Raw genomic sequence first — 26,441 nt, 5'->3', positions numbered from 1 at the left:
TACTTTAGTGATTCTGTACATTGAATTATACGTATGTTCGCGGGACATTGAATTGTTTTAGAAAAAAAAAGTTAGAACCATCACATTGAATTGTTTTAAAAAAGTTGGGACCATATTAAACTTTTTAATAAAAAATGGTACCAAATTATTTTTTTAATAAAAATGTGGATCACATAATTTTTTAAAATATGAGAGATGAAATTGATTTTTAACTCTAATTTTTAGAACTAAAAGATAATTAAGTTTTAAAAATATAAGAATAAATATCGTTGAATTAAAATTTAGAAAAATTAGAGAGGGTAGTTGTTATTTTATTAAAAGCTTAATAACGATAATTATTAATTATTTTAAAAATATTGAGTATAATAAGTAGTTATTAATTTATTATAGAATAATAATATAATACAATATTTTGAAGAAGAAGACTCGTGAACATACTAACTTCTTTTGCTTTTAGGCTCTTAAATGTTTTTTAAGATGAAAAAGAAAACGAATAAACTAAGAAAAAGATTACAGGTATTTAATAACACAGACTTTAAATAGCCTTCAACTTGTCGATAAACATTTTCAAGATAAAGATGAGAGAGCGTATTTAGTATAAAAAAGAGAAAATGAGGGTAATAGTTTAACGTGGGTAATACGCTGCAATAACAACGTTTCTCGACCTATTAAACAAAAGAAAAACTACAGTACTTATTGACTTGGGTTCTTATATATGTTATGTTTATAAGTATTTACAAAACCCCATTAAACTGCATGCAAGTATCTCTCTTGCTTTTCATTGTATCAGACAATCGGTGTGATTAAAAATTTCACCATGGTGTTCCTCTTTCCGATGCTTCTGTCCATGAAGCTCCAACCTTTATGGCTTCTTCTTGTAATGTTCTTTTGTGCATTTCCCCATTATCATGCTGCCAATTCTTCTGATATTGATTCAGAAGCAAATGCTTTGTTGAAGTGGAAAGCCAGCCTTGACAACCACAGTCAAGATTCTCTCTCTTCGTGGAATGGCAATAATCCTTGCAACTGGCTGGGGATTAAATGTGATGACTCCCTTTCTGTTTCTGACATAAATCTTATACGTCTTGGATTAAAAGGTACACTTCAAACTTTTAACTTCTCATTACTTCCAAACATTCTCAATCTCAATATCAGTTACAACTCCTTGTCTGGAACTATTCCTCCACAAATTCAACACTTGTCCAATCTCAGTACACTTGATTTGTCTACCAATAAACTCTCTGGTGCCATTCCCAATACCATCTGTAATCTCTCCAAACTCAAATATCTGAATCTCAGTGTCAATGCTCTTTCTGGTCCTATTCCTAATGAAGTTGGCAATCTCCACTCTCTTCTCACATTCGATATATTTGCCAACAACCTCTCTGGACCAATCCCTCCTTCCTTAGGTACCTTGCCCCTTTTGGAATCCATTCACCTTTTTGAAAATAAACTCAATGGCTCCATTCCTTCCTCTATTGGAAATTTGACCAAGCTCACTATGTTATCTTTATCATCAAATCAACTCACCGGATCTATTCCTCCCCATATTGGAAATTTAACAAAAGCCAACGTAATATGTTTCATTGGAAATGAACTTTCTGGCGAGATTCCAATAGAAATGGAAAAGCTTACTGGTCTGGAATGTTTGCAACTAGCTGATAACAATTTTATAGGCCAAATACCTCAGAACATTTGCCTCGGTGGAAACATGAAATACTTCACTGCTGGTAATAACAATTTCACTGGCCCAATTCCAGAGACTTTGAGGAAATGCTACAGCCTTAAAAGACTCAGGCTTCAGCAAAATCATCTAACTGGGGATATAACAAACTTTTTTGATGTACTTCCAAACTTGAACTACATCGATCTGAGTGAAAATAATTTTCATGGTAATCTTTCACCTAGTTGGGGAAAATTCCGTAGCCTCACAAGCCTCATGATCTCCAACAATAATTTGTCAGGTGTTATTCCACCAGAACTAGGTGGGGCAACCAAATTACAGGTGCTTGATCTATCCTCAAACCATCTTACAGGAAACATTCCAGAAGATTTATGCAACTTGTCCCTCTTGTTTGATCTTTCAATTAGCAACAATAATCTTTCAGGAAATGTTCCCATGAAAATAGAATCACTGCAGGAACTTAAAATTTTGGACCTTGGATCAAATGATTTCAGAGGCTTAATCCAAAAACAACTTGGAAATTTGCACAATTTATTGCGCATGAGTCTGAGACAGAATAAATTTGAGGGAAACATTCCTTCAGAGCTTGGCAATTTGAAATATCTCTCAAGTCTGGATCTCAGTGAAAATTTGTTGAGTGGAACATTACCACCGACGCTTGGTGGAATAAAGGGCTTAGAAGCATTGAATCTATCGCACAATAGCCTTTCAGGTGATCTCTCTAGCTTAGATGATATGATAAGCTTGACATCTTTTGATATATCATACAACCAGTTTGAGGGTCCACTTCCTAACAATCCAGTCTTCGAGAATGCTACAATTGCATCCTTGAGAGATAATAAAGGCCTGTGCGGCAATGTCACAGGCTTGGTCCCTTGCCCAACAGGAAGTGTGAAAGCTCATAATAATACAACAAGGACAGTGCTAATAGCAGTCTTACCCCTTACTGTGGCCATTCTAATGCTTGGACTATTTCTTTTTGGGTTCTCCTATCATTTTTTCCGAACTCCAAACAGAGAAAAAGACCAAACTACAAGTTTACGATGTCCCAGCATTTTTCCAATATGGAGTTCTGGAGGCAAAATTACGTTTGAGGATATTATTGAAGCCACCGAATATTTTGATGACAAATATCTCATTGGAGTTGGAGGTCAAGGTTGTGTTTACAAAGCAATATTACCCACAGGTGAAGTTGTTGCTGTGAAGAAACTCCATTCAGTTTCAAATGGGGAAATCCTGAATCAGAAAGCTTTCACAAGTGAGATCCAGGCTTTGACAGAAATTCGACATCGTAACATTCTAAAGTTTCATGGGTTTTGTTCGCATTCACAATACTCATTTCTGGTGTTCGAATTCCTGGAGAGGGGCGATGTGAAGAAGATTTTGAAGGATGATGAACAAGCAACTGCTTTTGATTGGAATAAAAGGGTGGATGTTGTTAAAGACGTGGCAAAAGCATTATGCTATATGCACCATGATTGCTTACCTCCAATTGTTCATCGTGATATATCAAGCAAAAATGTTCTTTTGGATTCAGAATATGTTGCTCATGTCTCAGACTTCGGAACAGCTAAGCTTCTTGATCATAATTCATCTAACTGGACATCATTTGCAGGAACCTTTGGATATGCTGCTCCAGGTTAGTTTCATTTCTATATTGATAATGTTTCAGCTTGTCTTTGTTAGCCATTTACAAATATATGCTCTTCACATGCAATTATCTTCATTCTGGCTTTACAACTAAAATCCTAGTTATTTTTTGAATTTGTTACAGAACTTGCATACACAATGGAAGTAAACGAGAAATGTGACGTGTATAGTTTTGGGGTGTTTGCATTGGAAATATTATTTGGAAGGCACCCTGGTGATGTTACATCTTTATTGCAATCTTCTTTATCAATTGGTATGAGCTCAACACTTGATCATATGGCATTGATGGATAAGTTGGATGAACGTCTCCCTGATCCAACAAGTTCTACTATGAAAGAGGTGCTATTAATTGTGAAGGTAGCAATTGCTTGCTTGACTGAAAGTCCACGATCTCGCCCAACCATGAAGCTTGTTACCGACGAGCTTGCAATGTCAAGATCATCTTCAATGTCACACACAGACCTCAAAGACTGAACATCCTAAATCTACATGCTTCAGTTCTAGCTGTTCTCTTATTTTTGTATTATATTTTGCTGTTTCCTATTTTGTGTAATGTATTTAATGATATGAAAGGTAAATAATGTAATCGTGAAGTTAGCATGTCTTGGTAATATAGTACCAGACAATAAAAAAATGAAACTTGTAAGCTTTATTTATTTTACTAGCAAAGCAAACCTTTTTTAAAGCACAAGGGTGCCATGTGGTAATTTAAAAAATGGATCTGGTCTCTTTAAGGTGAGAAAACAACGTGATTTTTCTTATTTTTTTGTTAACGTAGCAGCCGACTTTAAGTTGATATTTACTAAATAAATAAGAGAATGATGTTTCATCCTCAATTCGATACCGACACTTGATCCGCAGCCACTAATTATAATCTATTATTAAGTTTGGATATTTAAATTTTGGAAGAGTTGAAATTTTATTTTAATGTAGATTTTAAGTTAATTGAAGTTAAGGTGATTTTTTTTTTCACCACATCCATTTTTCTTTCAAACATATTAGTACTGGAACCAAAAAGCTAGTTTCAGTATTTCTGCTGAAATTTAAACACACCTAATTTTATCTAATTTAATCCATCTAATCAAATCTACCATGACATAAGGAGATATATTACATCATTATGAATCCTTGAATATTTTAAAATAAAATTGTATGTGTACAGTGATAGGGTCCAGATAGTATCTGATATCGACGGGAACAATTTGATTTTTTGTCACTCCTCCTTCATTCTTCTCGTACTCACTTCTTGGTGTTTGGTTGTTCCTCTTTTGTTCCTCTCCTGCTCACTCTTTAGTTCTTCCTGTGCTCACTCCTTAATGGCGAGAGTTAACCTGCAAAAAGTTTTCTGACGATCAAATAAGTACTATGTATAAGAGTTTATGATGTATTGATAAAAGCGTACCTTACTCTTGTGTGTCAATGCTTATTTATAGTGTTAATAATGAGCTATTTCGTTTATGGGTTGTATCTGATACGTATCTTTAATAAAACAATATTACCTGATTTATCGCAGGTTTACCGGATTTATAGCATATTACTTGATTTATCACACATCTCTTTATTCTATATTAATATAACTAGTTTGTTCGGTCAGTCTACTGATATTGAGTGAATTGGTCCACTCAGGTTCGATTGGTACACTTTCCCGCTCAAGGGAGAACCTTCCAAAAGAGCCTAGATGTGATCATTTGGTGTCTCGAGGTTGAAAGTGATAGTTTTGATCATTAATGGTTTGTAGTGTCATTGGTGATTGGGCATATGTCATTCAATGCTTCGTTCAAATTTAACCTAAGTTTTGATCTCAGAGATCTAACGGTTCAATTGATCGTGTTGTTTCATGCTCTAACCATTTGAACTCATTAGATTAAAGTGAATCTAAAAATTGAGAACAAAACAACCTTTTGTCCTTTCGTGATAAGAAATCTGTTAAATAACAGTTCATTTCAAACTTTTATATGTTTTACACTGCTCACTTTAATAAGTTGAATGTTGATTGCTTGTTTTACCTTGTATTTTTCTTGTTTGATGATCTGATTGTGTAAGAGTGGTTAAAAACCTTTTTTAGGTAAGTTGTTATGAGGAACAGTCATTTGAGACAAAGCTTTCTTACCCGAGCTAACAATATTCCGAAGGGATTACCACGTTGGGAAAAAACTTAGTCGAAGTGTAGAGATTTTTAGACATCGGGGAGGGATTGCCAATTGTTAGGAAAAACTTCCTTAATCCTGTCAAGCCTTGGGGCATTGGGAGGGATTGCCATGTTAAGGCAAAACTTCCTTGACCGAGCTGAGTCTTTGTGGATCGGGAGGGATTGCCATGTTAAGCCAAAGCTTCCTTGATTGAGCTGAGTCTTTGTGGATCGGGAGGGATTGCCATGCTAAGGCAAAGCTTCCTTGACCAAGCCGAGTCTTTGGGCATCAGGAGGGATTGTCATGTTCTGACAAAACTTCCTTGACCGAGCCGAGCCTTAGGGCATCAATAGAGATTGCCATGTTAAGGCAAAGCTTCCTTGACCGAGCTGAGTCTTTGGGACATCGGGAGGGATTTCCATGTTAAGGAAAATCTTCCTTAATCGACCCGAGCCTTGGGGCATCAGGAGGGATTTCCATGTTAGGGCAAAGCTTCCTTGTTTGAGCCGAGTATTGGGGCATCGGGAGGGATTGCCATGTTAGGACAAAGCTTCCTTGTTTAAGCTGACTCTTTGGACATGGGGAGGGATTTCCATGTTACGACAAAGCTTTTTTGACTGAGCCGAGTCTTGGGGCATTGGGAGGGATTGCCATGTTAGGGAAAAGCTTCCTTGATCGAGCCGAACCTTGGGGCATTAAAAGGGATTGCCATGTTAAGGCAAAACTTCCTTAACCGAGCCGAGCCGGGGGGCATCGGAAAGGATTGCCATGTTAAGGAAAAACCTCCTTGACTGAATGGTGTTCTGAATTTCATCATAATTGAAAACTTCGTAGATGTGTGGAAGTCACAATGAGATGGGGAGGTTCAACCTGTTGATAATACTCTGATGATCAAGTCAATAAGAGCTAAAAATACTTATCCTCTATTTATAGAGTTTTGGATGATCTCCTCCCATCATCTTTCCAATTAAGAGGAAGTTATGCTTCCATGATTTGATCATGGAAGGGATGTCCCTTAGGTTCCTCCTACAAAATAACAATGTCTTTTGATTGGTGAAGCCTTGATGATTGATGACGGAGCATGGTCGTCCTCTTTTGATTCTATATGTCCTCAGATTTTTTCAGGGAGGCTGGTCTTCTGGGTTTCAGATTCGGCCTTTGAGGTCCTGGTCCGGGTGGTGATCTCCTGACTTTTGGTTCTGGCCTTTGAGGCCTTGGTTCGGGTGTGATCCCAGCTAGTTGTTTCTTTATTTGATCATTATATTCAAGGACGATTCATATTTCCTCCTCGTTTTGAACAATTGACTATCGTCCTTCTTTCTCTTGTGTAGCAATGCTTATTTATATTGTTAATAATTGAGTATTTCGTTTATAAAACGTATTTGATACGTATCTTTAATAAAAAAAGTATTACCTTATCTGTACAAAAATATTTTATTCGTTACTGATAAAATTACATCTCAAATATACTTTCAAAGTATTATTGAATTAAAATTATAGAAACCAATTTATTCATCTATATATTACTATTAGTTTTTCCTTGCAAATTTTCATGTTTTTTTTCAATGATATTCTTTTACTATTATTATTTATTATAAGAAAATTATTAAATAATAATTATTTTTAGAGATAATAAATAATTAGTTACAATATTCACTGTACCGACCAGGTAGTCGGGAGTGATGACGTGGCAGCAAGCGATAATATAGGCGTGTTGAGCGGAACACCTGACTGACAGAAGGGAAGTACATCGGGAAGTCTGTGTAGTCGCCAATCGTTAAGTTAGCGTTCTCCAATCTCTAGCATATCTAATCGGCGGTCACCAGGTTTGTGTCATAGTCGCCGTATGCGGGTTTAGGCGACCAAGTGGTTAGAGATCGCCGAAGGAGGGACATCGCCGAACGATCAGGAAGGCCTGGTTAAGGCTTTCAAAGGGCACGAGTACGAAGGACGAGGTTATCAGATGATCATTCCCTAGCCAGAGGTTGAGGCAAGGGAACAGTTTCCCAGAACATGCACGATGTGCAAGTAATGCAGATCGTGATAGCGGCAGGCGAGACCACAGAGAAGGTATGCATGGTGACACCCCGTGCTCGCCACTTAGAAGAGATCGCCACGTAGAAGTGACGCTCAAGTAGAGGACGCTCCAGATGGTGACACGTGTACAACTGGATGTGAGCCATGTGTCCAGAGGTGTAACCGTCAGGAGAGAGAAAATGCACAGGTATATAAGGAATTCTAATGAACTTATGAGGTACGCGCGTTTAGAACACTTCTTTACGCTTTTGAGAACACTTGAGTACGTTGAGAGAGATTTTTGCACGGTTCCTTGAGTTTTAGCTTTTCTCTCTTAGATTTTTGGTGATTCCGTCACTGACTTGAGCGTCGGAGCGCGATCGGCCGCAGCGGCGCCACTCTGTCTTTTTCAGGTTCTTGAGGAGAATCGAGGTGTGAAGGACGGAAGCTAGCGTGGTGCAAAGCCGATCCAGAGGGAGATACCTTTGACGTGGCAAGACTCTTGCACTCGAGTCAACCGGCATGATCATCAGGCGCCCACCGTGGGGCCGTGTAAAACCTGTTTCCCATCCACAGCGTGAGTTCTTGAAGTTTATGAGATTTTTGTGTGGTTGTGTGCTGGTGCAACCATTTTCAGCGTTTTCCACCGATTGTTTCAGTTTCCATTCGGTGTATCAGCGTTTTTCACCGTTCGTTCGAAGTTTTGATCGATAGTTTGACGTTCTTCACCGTTCGCTTGAGCTTTTGTTCGGTGAATTGAGGTTTTTCACCGCTTGCTTGCGTTTTGTTCGGTGAATTGGAGTTTTTCCCCGTTCGTTCGAGTTCTTGTTCGTTCGAGTTGAAGTTTTTCGCTGTTTGTACGAGTTTCAATCGGTAAATCGAAGTCTTTACCGTTTGTTTGTGTTTTTGACCGGTGAATCGGGAGTTTTGGCGAAGAAGCAGTAGGTTTGTGCTGAGATCGCAAGTTTCTGTGAAGGTTTTGCGTCCGAATCGATCGGCGTGCTGTTGTGGTTGCGTTCTTGGAAGTTCTTGTGAGTTTGAGAGTTTTTGACCGATTGATTGCTGGATCGATCGTTTGCTGGTGAAGGTTTTGTTCGCTGAAGCTTGATCTGTTGATTTTTCATGAGAAAGATGAGAAGCACACGTTCAAGTCCCGTTGTGCCAGCTGCTGCAGAAGGCGCCATGACCATGGCGCAGATGATGGAGATTATGCGCGCGTTGCAAGAGAACGTGGAGGCATCGCGCATAGAGCAGGCAAAGATGCACGAAGACCTGGTCGCCTCTCAGGCCAGGAATGAAGAGCTCAACAAAGTCACTGAGGAGTTGCGTCAAGCTCTTCAGGAGCAGAGAGGACGCACAGTGGTTGAAGAAGTTGCGCCGTCGTCACCACCGCGCGTTTTCCCAATGCCTTTTGCTCAGGCGATCACGGACACGCCGATCCCTGCGAGCGTGGTACCTGTGAAAGCCTCTTTCACCGGCGTGGAGGATCCTGAGGCACATCTCACTACGTTCCACACGCAGATGATGCTGTCAGGCGGCTCAGATGCTGTATATTGCAAGATGTTTGTGAGCATGCTCCAGGGAACAACGCTGGAATGGTTTGTTAGCCTGCCTACAGGTCACATAACCAATTTCCAGCAGTTTTCGAAGCTTTTCGTCGACCAGTACATTGTGAACAAGGCGCCACCTAGGGTGTCTTACGACTTGTTCGACGTAAGGCAGTACCAGGGAGAGTCCCTCAGGGACTATTTGAATCGCTTTGGAGCACAGATGGTCCGCTCGCCTGCTAAAGACGAGGAGATGTTGGTATACGCCTTCAAAAAGGGCGTGCTACCGGGACCTTTCTGTGAGGCGCTGATTAGGGCCCACCCCGCCACGTTTGTTGAAGTTAGGCGACTTGCGGTGGCCCACATCGCCGACGAGAGTGAGGTCGCCGAGAAGAGAGGGAGCGTGGCCCCTGCTAGGCCACGAGCCCATACTAGAATCCAGCCGCAGAGGGTGCTGGAGACGATGGCGGCCAAGAAGGATCAAAGGACTCGCCATCCTTATGATCCAAGGAAAAACAAGGGAAGGGGCCCAGGGCGCCCCAAGGAGTACAATCGCCCACCAAAGTACAAGTTTGTCATGGGGTTGGCGGATCTGATCGCCATTCCCAACATAGCAGCCAGGCTTAAGGCGCCTGAGAAAGTGGGCGACAAGGTGTTAGGACCAAAACCAAACGCCTGGTGTGAGTTCCACCAGAGTTTTGGTCACACCGTTGATTCGTGTTTGGCCCTGGGATACCAGCTCGACGACCTGGTCAAGAGCGGTTTCTTGAATGATTACCTGCTGGACAAGAGGACGGGGGGTGCGTCGAACTCCCAGCCGGCGAGTGGTGAGGGGCAGCAGCATGAGATGCCCACTCATGGCGAGATCCACACCATTGCTGGAGGTTTCTCGGGTGGCGGATGCACTGCATCACAAAGGAAGAAATATGCAAGGTCTGTGATGACGGTGGATATGTTCAAGGATCACTCGCCAGATGTGGACATCACGTTCACGAAGGAGGATCTTAGGGACGTTGTGCCTCACGACAACGATCCCATAGTCATCTCGCTCATCACGGCGGGAAGGAAAGTCCACCGGGTGCTGGTGGACCAAGGAAGCTCGACAGATGTGATGTTCTGGCCGACTTTCATGCAGTTGCAACTACCCCTTGACCAGCTAAGACCCTATGGAGGGTGCTTGTATGGGTTCACTGGTGATCAGGTGGAGGTCAGGGGGTACATCGAGCTGAGAACAACGTTCACGAATGAGGTGGCCTCGAGGACGGAGAAGATCAAGTACCTCGTTGTGAACGCCCCCTCAGCATATAACATTCTGTTGGGGAGACCAACCCTCAACAGAATAGGAGCTGTGCCCTCAACCAGGCACATGAAGGTTAAGTTGTCATCAATGGAGGGGGTGGTGATCACCATCAGATCTGACCAGAAGGAGGCGAAGATGTGCTATGAAAATAGCCTCAAGAATAAAAGGTCAGTAAGCTACATCACCACGACGCCGCCTCCCGGTGTGAAGCCCAGGCCAACAGAATGGCGGGTTGTTGATGCGGCGATGGAAGTTGCTGCCGGAGGCGATGTCACCATGATAGATGCTGAGGTTGAGGGAGAGAGCGCCGGACGGGAAGAAGAAGCGAGAAACCGCCCAGAGGAAGCGAGGGAGTCGGGAATCGCCAGGGCGGTGATCGCCAGGGAAACCAGACCCAAACCCGTCGAGGAGTGGCTCGAGAGGGAGATCGGGGGCAAGGTCTTCAAGCTGGGAAGATCTTTGAAGGGTGAGCTCTAAGACCAGATCGCCAAAGTGATAGAACGGGATCTAGATGCTTTTGCATGGTTTGCTTCAGACATGCCGGGAATTGACCCGACTTCTTGTGTCACCATTTGGCAATGGACACACAAGTCAGACCGGTGCGACAGAGAAGAAGGAAGTTTAATGAGGAGAGGAGACAGGCGATTAGGGATGAAACGCAGAAGCTCCTCGCCGCAGGCCATATCAGGGAGGTCCAGTACCCTGAGTGGTTGGCTAATGTCGTACTGGTGAAGAAGAGCAACGGGAAGTGGCGCATGTGCGTCGACTTCACAGACCTAAACAAGGCTTGTCCAAAGGATTCATACCCTTTGCCAAGCATAGATGCCCTGGTCGACAGTGCAGCAGGGTGCAAGTTGCTGAGTTTTCTGGACCCTTCTCGGGGTATAATCAGATAAAGATGCATCCTATGGATGAAGAAAAAACTGCCTTCATGACTGAGAGGTCGTGCTACTGTTACAAGGTGATGCCCTTTGGGCTGAAGAATGCGGGGGCCACGTACCAAAGATTGATGGATAAAGTACTTGCACCAATGCTGGGAAGGAATGTGCAAGCGTACGTAGATGATATGGTCGTGACCTCGTTAGAGAAGAGCAAGCACGTCTCGGATCTGGAGGAGTTGTTCACCACGATCGCGAAGTTCAGATTAAAGCTGAACCCTGAGAAGTGCATTTTTGGCGTGGAGGCAGGGAACTTCTTGGGTTTCCTTTTAACTGAAAGAGGAATAGAGGCAAATCCTGATTAGTGTGCTGCCATTTTGGCGATGAGGAGCCCGGCTACCGTGAAAGAAGTGCAACAGCTTACAGGTAGGATGGCCGCCCTGTCTCGTTTCGTATTAGCTAGTGGAAAGAAGGGCCATCCGTATTTCCAATGTTTGAGGCGAAACAACAAGTTTGTCTGGTCGAAGGAGTGTGAAGAAGCTTTCGTAAAGCTTAAAGAGTACCTGGCGAGACCGCCGGTTTTGTGCAAACCCTTAGTAGGAACCCCAATCAGGTTGTATTTTGCTGTAACTGAGAGGGCGGTGAGTGCGGTGCTCGCCCAAGATCAAGACCAGGCTCAGAAGCCTATTTATTTCGTCAGCAAAGTGTTGCAAGGCCCGGAGGTAAGGTATCAGGCCTTGGAGAAAGCTGCACTGGCTGTAGTATTTTCAGCGAGGAGGTTGCGCCACTATTTTCACAGCTTTAGAGTGCTGGTGATGACCGACTTGCCCATCCAGAAAGTCTTGAAGAAGCCTGATGTGGCTGGGAGGATGGTGAAGTGGGCGGTGGAGCTGTCGGAGTTCGACATCAAATATGAACCCCGAGGACCGATCAAGGGGCAGATTTTCGCTGATTTTTTGGTCGAGCTCTCGTCAGAAGCAGCACGAGTTGAAGGGGACGATTTTCGTTGGGTGCTTTCGGTGGATGGATCGTCTAACCAACAGGGTAGCGGTGCTGGAGTCATTCTAGAAGGGCCCAATAGCGTGCTGATAGAACAATCCCTGAGATTTGCTTTTAAAGCCAACAACAATCAAGCAGAGTATGAAGCGTTGATCGCCGGAATCCTGTTGGCTAAGGAGATGGGGGCTATGGTGCTGATGGCCAAGAGTGACTCGTTATTGGTCACGGGACAAGTAACAGGCCAGTTCCAGGCCAAGGATCCACAAATGGCGGCTTACTTGGAGTATGTGCAGGAGTTGAAGAGTTCCTTTGTCTCATTTGAAGTGGTGCATGTGCCCAGAGAACAAAATGCCCAAGCTGACTTGCTAGCCAAGCTCGCCAGTTCGGGCAAGGGGGGTAGGCAGAGGACAGTGATCCAAGAAACTCTGAAGACGCCTAGAGCATTTGTGGCAGACCACCTGGTTCTTCAGATAAGCAAGTCGACGGAGAAAGCGGCGAGGAGTCACAGGTCCTTGACCCAGGAGACCTTGAGATCGCCGAGAATAAGGGCATGTCGGGGGGAGATGGTGAACATGACGCAGGTCTGCGCTACGCATGAGCCAGACACATGGATAACGCAATACCAGCGCTGCCTGGCAGATGGCCTCCTCCCGCTGGATCCGACGGAGGCTAGGAAGATAAAGAAGAACTCTAGCAAGTTCACCATGATCGATGGCGAGTTGTACAGGTTTGGGTTTACACACCCACTCCTAGAATGTGTGCACGGAGAAAAATGCACTAGAATTATGGCCGAGCTCCATGAAGGTATATGTGGAAGTCACGTCGGGGGTCGAGCTCTGGCTGCAAGAACTCTCCGTGCAGGTTATTACTGGCCAACGATGAGGGAGGACTGCAAGAAGTATGCACAGTGTTGCAAGCAATGCCAACAGCACGCCGATTGGCACAAGGCGCCTCCAGAAGAGTTAAAGTCAATTTGCAGCCCATGGCCGTTTCATACGTGGGGAATTGACATTCTGGGACCTTTCCCATTGGCGGTCAGGCAGATGAAGTACTTGGTGGTGGCGATTGAATACTTCACCAAGTGGATCGAAGCGGAACCAGTAGCCCAGATCACAGCACACAAGATCGAGAGTTTTGTATGGAAGAACATCATATGCCAGTTTGGTGTGCCTAAGCGCCTGGTGTCAGACAATGGGACTCAGTTTGCAAGTCACCTACTGAAGAAGCTGTGCAAAGAGGTGGGAATACAGCAGGTGCTTGCATCCGTTGAGCACCCTCAGACAAATGGCCAAGTAGAGTCTACCAATCGGGTGTTGCTGAGAGGTTTGAAGAGAAGGCTAGAGAAAGCTAAGGGATCGTGGGATGAAAAGGTTCCCCGCATAGTTTGGGCGTACCATACCACCGAGCAGTCAGGAACCCACGAGACCCCGTTTAGCTTTGTCTATGGATGTGATGCAATGATTCCAGTCGAAATCCAGGAGAGCTCGCCGAGATTCCAGAATTTTGTGGCGGAAGACTCGAACGAAGAAAGAAGGTTGAATCTGGATTTACTGGATGAGGTCAGGGAGGAGGCAAGGGTAAAGGCTGAGGCAGTGAAAAGGAGGATTGCGCGAAGGTATAACTCGAAGGTGATGCCAAGGCAGTTTAGAGAGGGCGACCTGGTGATGAGGAAGGCCCATCAGTACGAGATGGAGAACAAGTTATCGCCTAAGTGGACAGGACTGTTCAGAATAACCGAGGTGCTCGGGAACGGCGCGTACCGCTTAGAGACGTTGGAAGGAGGGGCAATTCCTCGCACCTGGAACGCCACACACCTCAAGTTATATTACAGTTAAAGCTTTGTAAGTAAAATCAAACATGAAGAGATTTACAAGCTTTCTGTTAAAACAGTTTGAAGGGGGCACTCTTTTTTCCCTAAGGAGAGTTTTTAATGAGGCCACCCAATAAAGAAGGGTTTTCAAAGTTTAAAGCTTCTAAGATTGCATGCTTGTTGTTTCGAAAGTTTTAGAAAAAAGACCTTATCACTCGTACGTGATTCAAGGCAAGTTCAAAGTTATGCTGCATGCTTTCTAAATAAAAGTTTTTAAAGTCCCCATCGTTTTTCGGCGATTGGCGGCACCAGTTAAAAGTTTTAAGGTCCCCATCGCCTTTCGGCGATCGGCGGTAGTAGTTAAAATTTTAAAGTCCTCATCGTCTTTCGGCGATCGGAGGCACCAGTAATGATTAAAGACCTCAACGCTCTCGTGCGTCTTGAGGCAAGAAAGGAAAAAGACCTCCTCGCCTTTGAGCGAGTGCAGGCGAGAAAAGTAAAAGACCTCCTCGCCTATGAGCGAGCGAAGGCGAGAATGAGAAAAAGTCCTCAGTGCATCCAGGGGGGAGGAGATGTACACCCTGGGCAAGTTGAGGCACCAGATAAAGTCTTTCTCACCTCAGAGCGAGTTCAGGCAAGAAAAAGTCCTTCTCGCCTTTGAGCGAGTTCAGGCAAGAGAAAATCCTTCTCGCCGTTGAGCGAGTTCTGGCAAGAGAAAGTCCTTCTCGCCGTTGAGCGAGTTCAGGCAAGATGAAGTCCTCCTCGCCCTTGAGCGAGCGCAGGCAAGAATGAAAGAAGTCCTCCTCGCCTTGAGCGAGCGCAGGCGAGAACAGATTGAAAGACCTCTCTACACCAAACAGATAGAGGCAAGGTTAAAAGTCCTCAGTGCATCCAGGGGGGAGGAGATGTACGCCCTGGGCAAGTTGAGGCACCAGAAAAAGTCCTTCTCACCTCAGAGTGAGCTCAGGCAAGATGAACTGAAAGGTCAGGGGTGTTCGTGACCTTAAACGGCGGGAAGGGAAGGAAAACGCCTTTCCCCCTTTAAGTGAAACATCAATATTGACTTAGTAAAACCAGAGAAAGCTTTCGCGCTTGTAGGCGGTGTGAAGATAGACAAAATCCTACTCGTCCTGAACGAGTTCAGGTATGGCGTGAAGGGTGAAAGAAGTTTAAAAGATAGCTAAGGTAGGTTCAAAGAGAACACCTCGCTATCCAGCTCTTTGTTCTGAAACTCAGGGAGGTAGAGAAGGATCCGAAAGGCGCCTCTACCCCCCAGATGAGGGAACAATAGTCAAGTTATGAAGGCAAAGAAAGTTCACATCGCCAAAACCCTATGGCGATCAGAAGAATTCCAGGCGATGACGGGAGTAAAGGCTAACCTTGTCGGGCAGATCAGGTAAGCTGTATTTTGATACCAGTTTAAGTTAAAACCTGCTGCCTAGTAAGTAGATTATGTTGAGGTTTATTGCCTTAAGTTTGCAAGTTGTATTAAATGTCATCGTTTGAGAGTTAATAGTTGCTCAATTTTTACTTTGAGTTAACAGTTTGATAAATTGTTATAAGATTAACAGTTTGTTCAAGTTCAAAGCAGTGAGTAAACGGTTAAGCACGAGGAATCGCTGAGTTAATTTGTTTAAGCAAGTTTCACCGGTTATAGTCATTAACCACGCAGCGAGTGAGAAGTATTCAAAGAGAAGTATCAGAAAGCAACATCTTAGCAGAATAAGTTATATAAAGCGGTATCAGTTCAAGTTTATACACAAAACAACTATTACAATTGAAAGATGAAGCGGCAAGTTTCGAAAGAGAGGTGGTGGGGAGAGGCAGTTAGTCTTCAGATGGCACGATCTTCCCATCCACCACCTCGTTGCAGATTGATACCGTGGAGAGGTCGAGCTCGGGGTATTGGCACGAGACTTGCTCCAAAGCGGCGTCGAACCCGACAGCAAGGACTTGGGCGGAGCTTTGCTCGAGCTCTTCGGTTTGTTTCTTTAGCTCTTCAGTTTCCTTGCGAGCTCGAGCAAGTTCTTCAGCAGCCTTTTTGCCTTCATCCCGAGCCTGAGCCAGCTCTGCTGCAATCTTCGTGTTTTCCTCTCGAGCTTTGGCGAGCTCAGCCATGGTGTCGTCCCTTTCCTTCTCGACCTTCCCGAGGAGAACCTCCCGATCTGCCGACCTTTTTTCAAGGTTTTCCACCTTGGTCGCATCTGCTTTCATTGCAGCCTCGAAGTTGGCCACCTTGAGCTTGTAAGGTACAAGTTTGCTCTCCAACTCGATTTTCTCTTGAGCTTGGAGGTGCAGTTTTTGGCGCAGATCGAAGGCCTCCTTACGCGCGCCCCTTAACTCAGCATCCATGGCGTCATCCAGCCTTGAATGGTCGATCTCCGTCATCATGAGGTAGCAAGAGAGCTTCTCCGCCTCCATCCTTATCAGGCGGTTTGACTCCTTGAGCGCTGAATTCTCATCTTGGAGCTTCTCGTTGGAGTCCTTCACAGCCTTCGATACAATCGAGGGGAGATCCTCCGCCATCATCTTCAGCTTGGCTGCGAAGGGCCCCAAGATCTCTTCGATGGAGGGTGGGAGGCTTGAGTTTGTTGCTGGAGGAGGCGCTGGGGGAGCTTGGTGCTGACTTTCACCACCACCCTCTTGAGTTTGAAGGGCGAGGGGAGCTTCTTGGCGTGGTGGTGAAGTCAGAGACTCTGTTATCAAAATTGGAGAGTTGTGAGCACCCTCATCTCCTCCTGGTGCGGCCCCAGCAATAGAGGTGGTTGAAGGAGGACCCTCTCCAGCAGATACGAACGGCGTGGAGGCGCTTGGAGGGTTCTCTATGAAATTGGGGTCGCTGCTTTCAACCACGGGGGGTGCGACAGCCAAGGGTGTTGCTTGGACTGGTTGTGTTGGAGCTGGAGGTGAGATCCTCCGCCATCATCTTCAGCTTGGCTGCGAAGGGCCCCAAGATCTCTTCGATGGAGGGTGGGAGGCTTGAGTTTGTTGCTGGAGGAGGCGCTGGGGGAGCTTGGTGCTGACTTTCACCACCACCCTCTTGAGTTTGAAGGGCGAGGGGAGCTTCTTGGCGTGGTGGTGAAGTCAGAGACTCTGTTATCAAAATTGGAGAGTTGTGAGCACCCTCATCTCCTCCTGGTGCGGCCCCAGCAATAGAGGTGGTTGAAGGAGGACCCTCTCCAGCAGATACGAACGGCGTGGAGGCGCTTGGAGGGTTCTCTATGAAATTGGGGTCGCTGCTTTCAACCACGGGGGGTGCGACAGTCAAGGGTGTTGCTTGGACTGGTTGTGTTGGAGCTGGAGGTGAGGGCGGTGTTGGAGTTGGGAGTGCAGGTGGTGAAGAGGGAGCCACCCTTGTTCTCTTGGTGACGAGGCCATCCTCAGTCGCCTCATCGTCCTCTTCTTCTTGTACCACTTGAGGGGTTTTCCTCTTTGGTTTCCTCAAGATAAGCTTCTTCCTTTGAGGGGCGGGTAGTACCCCGGAAGAGGTTGCACCTCGGGGTGGGGTTTTATCTTGAGTAGCGGAGATCGCCACCACCGGGTTAGGCACGGCTTGGGAGCCCGCCGCCAGCTTGTGAGATCGGGCGGTCGCCCTCAATTCTGCTAATTTCCCTTTTCCCAACATATTATCTGCATGAGGTAAAGAACGGTTGAGCAATCAAAACAGAAGCAAATAATACAAGCATATTTATGCAGAGACAACATAAGCAATACATAGATGGAAAGATCAGAGTCAACATAGAGTAATAGAATGCCAAAGTAGAGTGGGGAAGACGCTAAGTTAAGTATTAACTTGAAGTGAAGGACTTGGTGTGGAGGTAGGAGCTAACCTATGTGTATTTCGAGTTGGCTTTCGAAGAACTCGTAGGGAATGATTGAGGTAGTGGGAAAGGTAATGTTGGCGGCAGATACGCTCTTCCAGAAGAGGCAAAGGTCCTTGTCCAATTCCCCCATGTTGTCAGGGCTCCTTGGTCTTCTGAAGCTGTCCTTAGCGTCCTTGTCCCCCTTATGTACCCAATATAAGGGGAAGCCGTCGAGCAGTGAAGGATCTTGGTCGTTTTGGCACACCTTCACGAACTTCCCCTTCCAGTCTTTGTAAGACTGCTGGAAGATTGAGAAGATGGATCTCCCAGCAATCCCGTTCAGACTGACCCAGAGGCGATCTCCAGGGTTTTTTGCCTCGAATAAGAAGAGAAAGACGTCGACTGAGGCCGGTAACAGCAGATGTGCACAAAGAATTTGGAATGCCCTTATAAACGCCCAACTATTGGGATGAAGCTGGGCGGGGGCGATATTGAGCTCGGTTAGCAGCTCTCTCTCGAAGCGGGTAAAAGGAAGCCTAAGCTTCACTTTCTTGAACACGGTGGTGTAGATGAAGCAGAACAACTCGCCGTTGCTCCCCTTATCGTCCGCGCAGACCGGTTCACCCGGGAAGCAGGGCAGCACGACCACCTTGCTATCATGTTCTTTATGGAAGGAAAGGTCGGGCTGGTCTCCTTTCCTCAATCGGTGCACGCCCAGCTCGGTGTTTATTGAAGAAGTCTCTTTTAGCAAGGTTGGGGTGGCCCAAGGATAGAGTTCTTCATAGTCTCGTGGAGGAAGGGAAGCCCCTCCGGCGACTGACGGAGTTGCCTGAGCGGGATTGGCGTGAGAAGAAGCAGGCCTCTCAGCCTGGTTAGAAGGAGCACCAGATGCTCGTGGTGGGTTGCGCGCTGGTGGAGGATTTGCCCCAGGAGCAACCCTACGCGCTTGGGGTGGAGGGTTTCGCGACGAAGGAGGAGGGTTTGCGGTGGACTTCGTGTGAGCCATCGCAGGAACTGCAAAGGAAAGAGAAAGGGATGAAACGAGGGCAACAGAGACGACTCGATTGAAGACGAAGAAGACAGGATGAGCGAAAAAGGGTTCGCTGGGATAAACGTTATGAAGAACGAAGCCCTAAGTTACGAGAGAAGAAGAAAAGGAAAAAACAACCCACAACGTATGCTCTAGACAGATAATGGATGATGCGAATCAGTTAAAATGCAGCAAATATCAACAGAAGAAGTAAAAGGGGTACCTTTTGGTGATCAGATGTGCGTTGAAGAGAGTTGGAGATTGAGAGAGTTGAGAAGCTTCGTGGTTTGCAGAGAAAAAACTAAGAACGTTTGAGAGTGCAGAAAGATGATGGAACAGTGGAAGCGCAAGGGGTTTAAGAATTTTTCGAACGTTTACGGAAGCGCCAAAAAATATTCACTGTACCGACCAGGTAGTCGGGAGTGATGACGTGGCAGCAAGCGATAATATAGGCGTGTTGAGCGGAACACCTGGCTGACAGAAGGGAAGTACATCGGGAAGTCTGTGTAGTCGCCAATCGTTAAGTTGGCGTTCTCCGATCTCTAGCATATCTAACCGGCGGTCACCAGGTTTGTGTCATAGTCGCCGTATGTGGGTTTAGGCGACTAAGTGGTTAGAGATCGCCGAAGGAGGGACATTGCCGAAGGATCAGGAAGGCCTGGTTAAGGCTTTCAAAGGGCACGAGTACGAAGGACGAGGTTATCAGATGATCATTCCCTAGCCAGAGGTTGAGGCAAGGGAACAGTTTCCCAGAACATGCACGATGTGCAAGTAATGCAGATCGTGATAGCGGCAGGCGAGACCACAGAGAAGGTATGCATGGTGACACCCCGTGCTCGCCACTTAGAAGAGATCGCGCTCCAAGGCAGCTATGCACCGAGTTACTCCTTGCATGAGTAACTTAGTTGAACAGCCTGAAGAGTAGAAGTGACGCTCAAGTAGAGGACGCTCCAGATGGTGACACGTGTACAGCTGGATGTGAGCCACGTGTCCAGAGGTGTAACCGTCAGGAGAGAGAAAATGCACAGGTATATAAGGAATTCTAACGAACTTCTGAGGTACGCGCGTTTAGAACACTTCTTTACGCTTTTGAGAACACTTGAGTACGCTGAGAGAGATTTTTGCACGGTTCCTTGAGTTTTAGCTTTTCTCTCTTAGATTTTTGGTGATTCCGTCACTGACTTGAGCGTCGGAGCGCGATCGGCCGCAGCGGCGCCACTCTGTCTTTTTCAGGTTCTTGAGGAGAATCGAGGTGTGAAGGACGGAAGCTAGCGTGGTGCAAAGCCGATCCAGAGGGAGATACCTTTGACGTGGCAAGACTCTTGCACTCGAGTCAACCGGCAGGATCATTCACTAATTTAGATATTATTTTATAAATTTAAAAATTATTAATATTTAAAGTAGTTTATGTTCTTACACGGATCGAAAAGGGGTCGTCTTCTCAAACAATTGTTGGTGGTTTCGGTTTTTGGCTATTGTCCTCGGTCTTGGTTTGAGGTGGATATTTGCAATAGACACTATGATGCTCAAGTCAGGGTTTGATATTCAATGATTGAAGTATTAAGAGATTATTATAATGAATGCGTACCTTTGCCTTGCCTGGTGTGCGTATTTATTGGGTAGTAGTTGACCTTTCTAGTGGGCCTTCGGTGTAGGGCTGAGATTAGCATAATTCATTAGGCTAATATCAATGTTTAGTTTAGGATAGTGTTATGTATCGTAATTAAGTTAATCATGTTGTATTAAGAGATGCTCTTTATTTCACAAGGGTTGGTTTTCGACAATGTCCGTGGGGTATTCGGTCTTTACACAGTGTGCATCGAGTTCTCCTCAACCATTTATGTAATAGTTTCTATTATTAATAAAAATTTATAAATTACTTTCTAAATTGGTATCTAATATTAGTTTACCAAGTTTTTAGTTACTAATTACTTTATATTCTAAATTAGTACTACAAAGACTAATTTAGATCTAATCTAAAATAATTAGTAGTTAAAACATTGATAATTAATGTTAGATACCAATTTAAAAACTAATTTATAATTTTTTATTAATAATAGAAATTATTTTAAAAACTAATATTTTTTTTTTTTAATTTATAAAATAATATTGAACTTAATTAATATAACAATTAATTATTTTTATCTCTAAAATTAGTTATTATTTAATAATTATTTTTTCAAGTTGATCAAATGGATGATAAAAAATGTTCTTCTTCTATTTTTTTTTATTTTTATTGTTTATATACAAATCTTCCTATTCAGCACCACCCTTAAACTCATAATGACATCCCCTTCCACCTTTTTTTTGTTCTTTTATAAATGTCATGTTCCCCATAAGCTACATTCCGTCTTTTACCACCGTCATTACCACTAAACAACAACTTCTTTTACCACCGTCACTGCACAACAAGAACATTTTTCAACAATGTGGCCACTAAACCCCAACGTGGTAAGTTAAAGGTGGAAAGCTAAGTAAGATATTTTCACTACTCACTGCCTTGTTGCCTCTAATTGCCCACTACGTGATCGAATGGTGCTTGCATATACGCCAACTCTCCTTCCTCGCCATGCCACCGCTCTCCTACGAGATGGAAGAACGCTGACGCCCATCGACACCGCCTTCAAAAGCTCCATCACACACAAGTCCTCATCCGACACCTCCCTCTGCATGTCGTACCCATTCTTCTTCCCATTGTAGTACATGGTCCACAAGGGTTCCTCCTCGATCCTGATCTTGTCCTTCTCCAAACGCTTCTCGCACTTGACGGAGGAGGGAGGGGGACTTGCAGAATGATGAGGTTATGATCGGTAGGGAGCGAAAAGACGCGAATGACTTTGGTTTTGAGGCGTTTTTTTTTGGGAAGGTTGGATGAGGGAGAGGGAGATTCATGGTGGCCGCGGCGGAGGTGTTGCTTTTGCATATCTTGGCAACCTCATTAGTTGACTTTCACAAACCTAGAGAAAGGGAAGACCAGTGCCACGAAAAACAGAAGAGTGAACACATATTATACCAGTTAGACCTTACAATTGGTGTAATATGTTCCTTATAGGTATTATATTTTTGAATTATTTTTATCAAATTTCGGTACTTTACATTGATTTTTTATAACTGATGTAATATCTGTATTGAAATCTACCTAGTAGAACCAGTATAATATGAGTTATTTTAGATAAGGTTTAGTCTTGTTTTAATATCTTTCAAAAAAAATATATGGAAAAATTTCTTAATAATGTCGTGGTGATACAAAAATTGTTATTACTAGATTTGGTGTTAGGTCTTCTGAGGTGTTGAATTCGAATTGTAGGTGAAAATCGACATTCTTCTTGTAAGATAAATGCTAAGTGAGAGTTCACCTGCAGAAGACTTTCTGACGTTCAAACTCAAATTAGTTAGAGTACATTGATATAATATTTGATATTAAAGTAATAAGTGCATATCAAGTATCGAGTGAGAAAAAATACTCTCTAAAATTTGTATTTATAGATGATAAGAGTCTGACATGTGTCTTTATAAGCGTATAGATAAGATGTTGAGTTTTATAGAATCCGATATATATATATATATATATATATATATAATTACAATATTTATTATTTTAATTTGTAGGTAATATAAAATAAACATTAACAACCTATTTTTTACAAGAATAAATATTAAATTTAGATTTTACGGAAATAAATATTAAATTCGGCTTTTACGATCTGGAGATCTAAGATATTAAATGGATATTAATAACCAATTTCTTGGACAGGGTAGTATATAAACATATTTATATTTTATGTAATATGTTATGTCTTTTAGTGTACTAATGTTTGATTGCTATTAAGTGTTCTAGTGATTTGATGAACTACATAATATTGGTTATGTGTAGTGTAAAAGTTATGTAGTTAGACATGATATGTATGTACAAATGGATACATATTCTCCTCACTTATACCTTAAAAGATAATTATGGCTTTATAAGATATCATTTCTTTTAAGTATGTTCCTCTGGTGTTGTTTTGGCCCTGCAACATGTAACAAAAATTCAATTTATTTTATATATTTCTTATTTTCTTTAAATTTGTGATGTTTTTCTAATAAATGACTTTTTGTTTTGCTAATGTGTTTTGAGTTGAATATTGAAAACTTGATAAGTTATTTTTATCAGTATCTATTCTGATCCATATTTTTTGTTTTTTTTTATCAGCAAGTTTAGGGTTTAAGCTATTCCAATTTTTATCAGTATCTATTCTGATCATATTTTTTGTTTTTTTTTTATGAGCAAGTTTAGAGTTTAAGGTATTCCAACCCTTATACAAACAGCTAGTCTAATAGACAATACCCTACATAGTATCTAGTCAAAGTTAAACTTTTATCCTACAATTGGTTTCAAAACAAAACATAAAAGCAGGGGTCAATGTCCCCATCCTCAGCATAGCAGAGTAATTCAGCCCACAACTTCAGCAGCTTACGGGATCAAGCATGTATATACCTCACTCATTTGGTCCTTCCCTTCCAAGCACTGGAGCTCAAACATAACAGCAGCCAATCCAGAATTAAGGTCCAACACGTCTTTTCTTATTACAAACAATTCCATCTGACGACGGAGTTCATGCAGAATTCGAATTTTGTTGATAGAGGGACCCATTCTAAAACTAGCATCTCTTTCAAGCACAATCCATATTTTTTGTTCTTTTCCAACTTTTTGGAATACTTAATTATTTGATTATTATTATGGTAACTTTTAATAAAAGCCCATGACAATAACAGGTAAAATGCATGTAAAGTTGTCAAGTTGGTGAGTTTGTTTAAAACGACATACTATTTGCTTAAGCAGTATATAAGCTATATACAAGAAAGTTGTTTTTTCCGCCAAACTGTCTTATTTGGTTGGAGTACTAAAACACAAATTTACTTTTTATGATATGTTTTCTGCTTTAGTGTAGTAGTGTTTTATTGATATTAAGTGTCATACTACTAGAATGGTTTCATATAATATAACTTTCACAGTTAAACATTGCATGTTACGTAATGATATTTTATTGAATGGACACATTATCAACTCTAATTTGTTAAAAAGTATTTAGGACATTGGGGCATCTTCAAGAGAAGCAATTCATGAGTTGCTTCATATATAAAATATAAGTTGTGGTACCTATATGTGCCACATCATTGCTACGTAACTTATTTCATTTTGCTTTAATGGAAGAAATTCTAGATAATTCCCGGTAACTTGCAATTGTTTATTTTAATTTAAATTTGATTATGAACTTGAATAAAATATTTTTTTTTCTTGAATATCCAATCAAGAAGCTCACACAGAAACGAGTAAAAGTACTAGACAAACAATCATGTATATTTAATAAAAAAAACACTTCAAGAAAAAATCAAAACACAACAAGACAAGAAAGAATGATATATTTTGATCCTGCCGGTTGACTCGAGTGCAAGAGTCTTGCCACGTCAAAGGTATCCTCTCTCGATCAGCTTCGCACCACGTTAGCTTCTGTCCTTCAAGCCTCAATTCCTCGCAAGAACATGAAAGAAACAGAGTGGCGCCGCTGCGGCCGATCGCGCTCCAACGCTCAAGTCAGTGACGGAATCACCAAATACTAAGAGAGAAAAGCTAAAACTCAAGGAACCGTGCAAATGTTCTCTCAGCGTACTCAAGTGTTCTCAAAAGCGTAAAGGAGTATTCTAAACGCGCGTACCTCAGAAGTTCGTTAGAGTTCCTCATATACCTGAGCACTTTCTCTCTCCTGACGGTTACACCTCTGGACATGTGGCTCACATCCAACTGTACACGTGTCACCATCTGGAGCCACCTTCTACTTGAGCGTCACCTCTACTCTTCAAGCTATTCGACTAAGTTACCCATGCGAGGAGTAACTACAGCTTCCTTGGAGCGCAACCCCTTAAGCGGCGAATACGGGGTGTCACCATGTACACCTTCTCTATGGTCTCGCCTGCTGCTATCACGATCTGCTTTACTCGCACATCGTGCATGTTCTGGTAAACTGTCCCCTTGCCTCGACCTCTGGCCAGGGAATGACCATCTGATAACCTCGTCCTTCGTACTCGTGCCCTTTGAAAGCCCTAAGCAAGCCTTCCTGATCCTTCGGCGATGTGCCCCTTTAGGCGGTCTCTGACCACTTGGTCGCCTAAGCTGAAGATGATGGCAGAGGATCTCCCCTCAATTGTATCAAAAGTTGTGGAGGACTCCAACAAGAAGCTCCAAGATGAGAATTCCGCGCTGAGGGAGTCGAACAGCCTGATAAGGATTGAGGCGGAAAAGCTTTCTTGAAACCTGATGATGGCGGAGATCGACCATTCAAGGCTGGAGGACGCCATGGACGCTGAGCTAAGGGGCGCGCGCAAGGAGGCCTCTGATCTGCGCCAAAAACTGCACCTCCAAGCTTAAGAAAAGATCGAGTTGGAGAGCAAACTGGTCCCTTACAGGCTCAAGGTGGCCAACTTGGAGGCTGCAATGAAAGCAGATGCGAACAAGGTGGAAAACCTTGAAAAAAGGTCAGCAGATCGGGAGGTGCTCCTTGGGAAGGTTGAAAAGGAGAGGGATGATGCCATTGCTGAGCTCGCTGCAGCTCGAGAGGAAGCCACGAAGATTGCTGCAGAGCTGGCTCAGGCTCGGGATGAAGGCAAAAAGGCTGCTGAAGAACTTGCTCGGGCTCGTGAAGGAACCGAAGAGCTGAAGAAACAAACCGACGAGCTGAAGAAACAAGCACAAGAGCTCGAGCAAAGCTCCGCCCAAGTCCTTGCCGCCGGGTTCGACGCCGCTTTGGAGCAAGTCTCATGCCAATATGCTGAGCTCGACCTCTCCATGGTATCAATCTGCAACGAGGTGGTGGATGGGAAGATCGTTCCATCTGAAGACTAACTGCCTCTCCCCACCACCTCTCTTTCGAAACTTGTCGCTTCATCTTTCAATTGTAATAGCTGTTTTGTGTATAAACTTGAACTGATATTGCTTTATATAACTTCTTCCGCTAAGATGTTGTTTTCTGATATCGTGCCTTAAACGCCTCTTACTCGCTGTGTGATTAACCAACATAACCGGTAGAACTTACTCAAATAAATCAACTCAGCGATACTCGGGCTCAACCATTTATTCACTGCTTTGAGCTTGAGCAAACCGTTAATCTCATAACAATTTATCAAACTGTTAACTCAAAGCAAAACTTGAGCAACTATTAACTTTTAAGCGATGACATTTAATACAACTTGCAAACTTAAGGCAATGAACCTCAACATAAGCTACTTACTAGGCAGCAGGTTTTAACTTGAACTGGTATCACAATACAGTTTACCTGATCTGCCTGGCAAGGTTAGCCTTTACTCCCGTCATCGCCTGGAATTCTTCTGATCGCCGTAGGGTTCTGGCGATGTGAACTTTCTTCGCCTTCATAACTTGACTATTGTTCCCTCATCTAGGGGGTAGAGGCGCCTTTCGGATCCTTCTCTACCTCCCTGAGTTTCAGAACAATGAGCTGGATAGCGAGGTGTTCTCTTTGAACCTACCTTAGCTATCCTTTTAACTTCTTTCACCCTTCACACCATACCTGAACTCGTTCAAGACGAGAAGGATTTTATCT

General features: G+C 43.5%; 3 protein-coding genes across 3 annotated transcripts; 2 read left to right on the top strand and 1 right to left on the bottom strand.

Moving 5' to 3' along the window:
- The first annotated feature begins 630 nt into the window (after positions 1 to 630).
- On the top strand, positions 631 to 4,025 carry LOC137826147 (MDIS1-interacting receptor like kinase 2-like). Its single transcript, XM_068632013.1, has 2 exons — positions 631 to 3,323; positions 3,459 to 4,025. The coding sequence occupies exons 1-2, from the start codon at positions 818 to 820 to the stop codon at positions 3,806 to 3,808; spliced, it is 2,856 nt and encodes a 951-aa protein (XP_068488114.1). The 5' UTR covers positions 631 to 817; the 3' UTR covers positions 3,809 to 4,025.
- Positions 4,026 to 15,840: 11,815 nt separating this feature from the next.
- LOC137824998 (uncharacterized) lies at positions 15,841 to 16,539 on the bottom strand. Its single transcript, XM_068630671.1, has one exon. The coding sequence runs from the start codon at positions 16,537 to 16,539 to the stop codon at positions 15,841 to 15,843; it is 699 nt and encodes a 232-aa protein (XP_068486772.1).
- Positions 16,540 to 25,318: 8,779 nt separating this feature from the next.
- On the top strand, positions 25,319 to 25,726 carry LOC137824997 (uncharacterized). Its single transcript, XM_068630670.1, has one exon. It carries the CDS (start codon positions 25,319 to 25,321, stop codon positions 25,724 to 25,726), a length of 408 nt encoding a protein of 135 aa, XP_068486771.1.
- Positions 25,727 to 26,441: the final 715 nt, after the last annotated feature.

Source organism: Phaseolus vulgaris, chromosome 8 (assembly GCF_000499845.2).
Source record: "Phaseolus vulgaris cultivar G19833 chromosome 8, P. vulgaris v2.0, whole genome shotgun sequence".
Lineage (NCBI taxonomy): Eukaryota > Viridiplantae > Streptophyta > Magnoliopsida > Fabales > Fabaceae > Phaseolus > Phaseolus vulgaris.
This window is presented reverse-complemented; position numbering and strand designations above follow the sequence as displayed.

Bases quoted from the DNA above. Each gene is read 5' to 3' on its own strand.
- LOC137826147 (XM_068632013.1), top strand. From the start codon at position 818: ATGGTGTTCCTCTTTCCGATGCTTCTGTCCATGAAGCTCCAACCTTTA. The intron at 3,324-3,458 runs GTTAGTTTCATT...AATTTGTTACAG, and splicing joins CTTTGGATATGCTGCTCCAG to AACTTGCATACACAATGGAA.
- LOC137824997 (XM_068630670.1), top strand. From the start codon at position 25,319: ATGAAAGCAGATGCGAACAAGGTGGAAAACCTTGAAAAAAGGTCAGCA.
- LOC137824998 (XM_068630671.1), bottom strand. From the start codon at position 16,539: ATGGCGGAGGATCTCCCCTCGATTGTATCGAAGGCTGTGAAGGACTCC.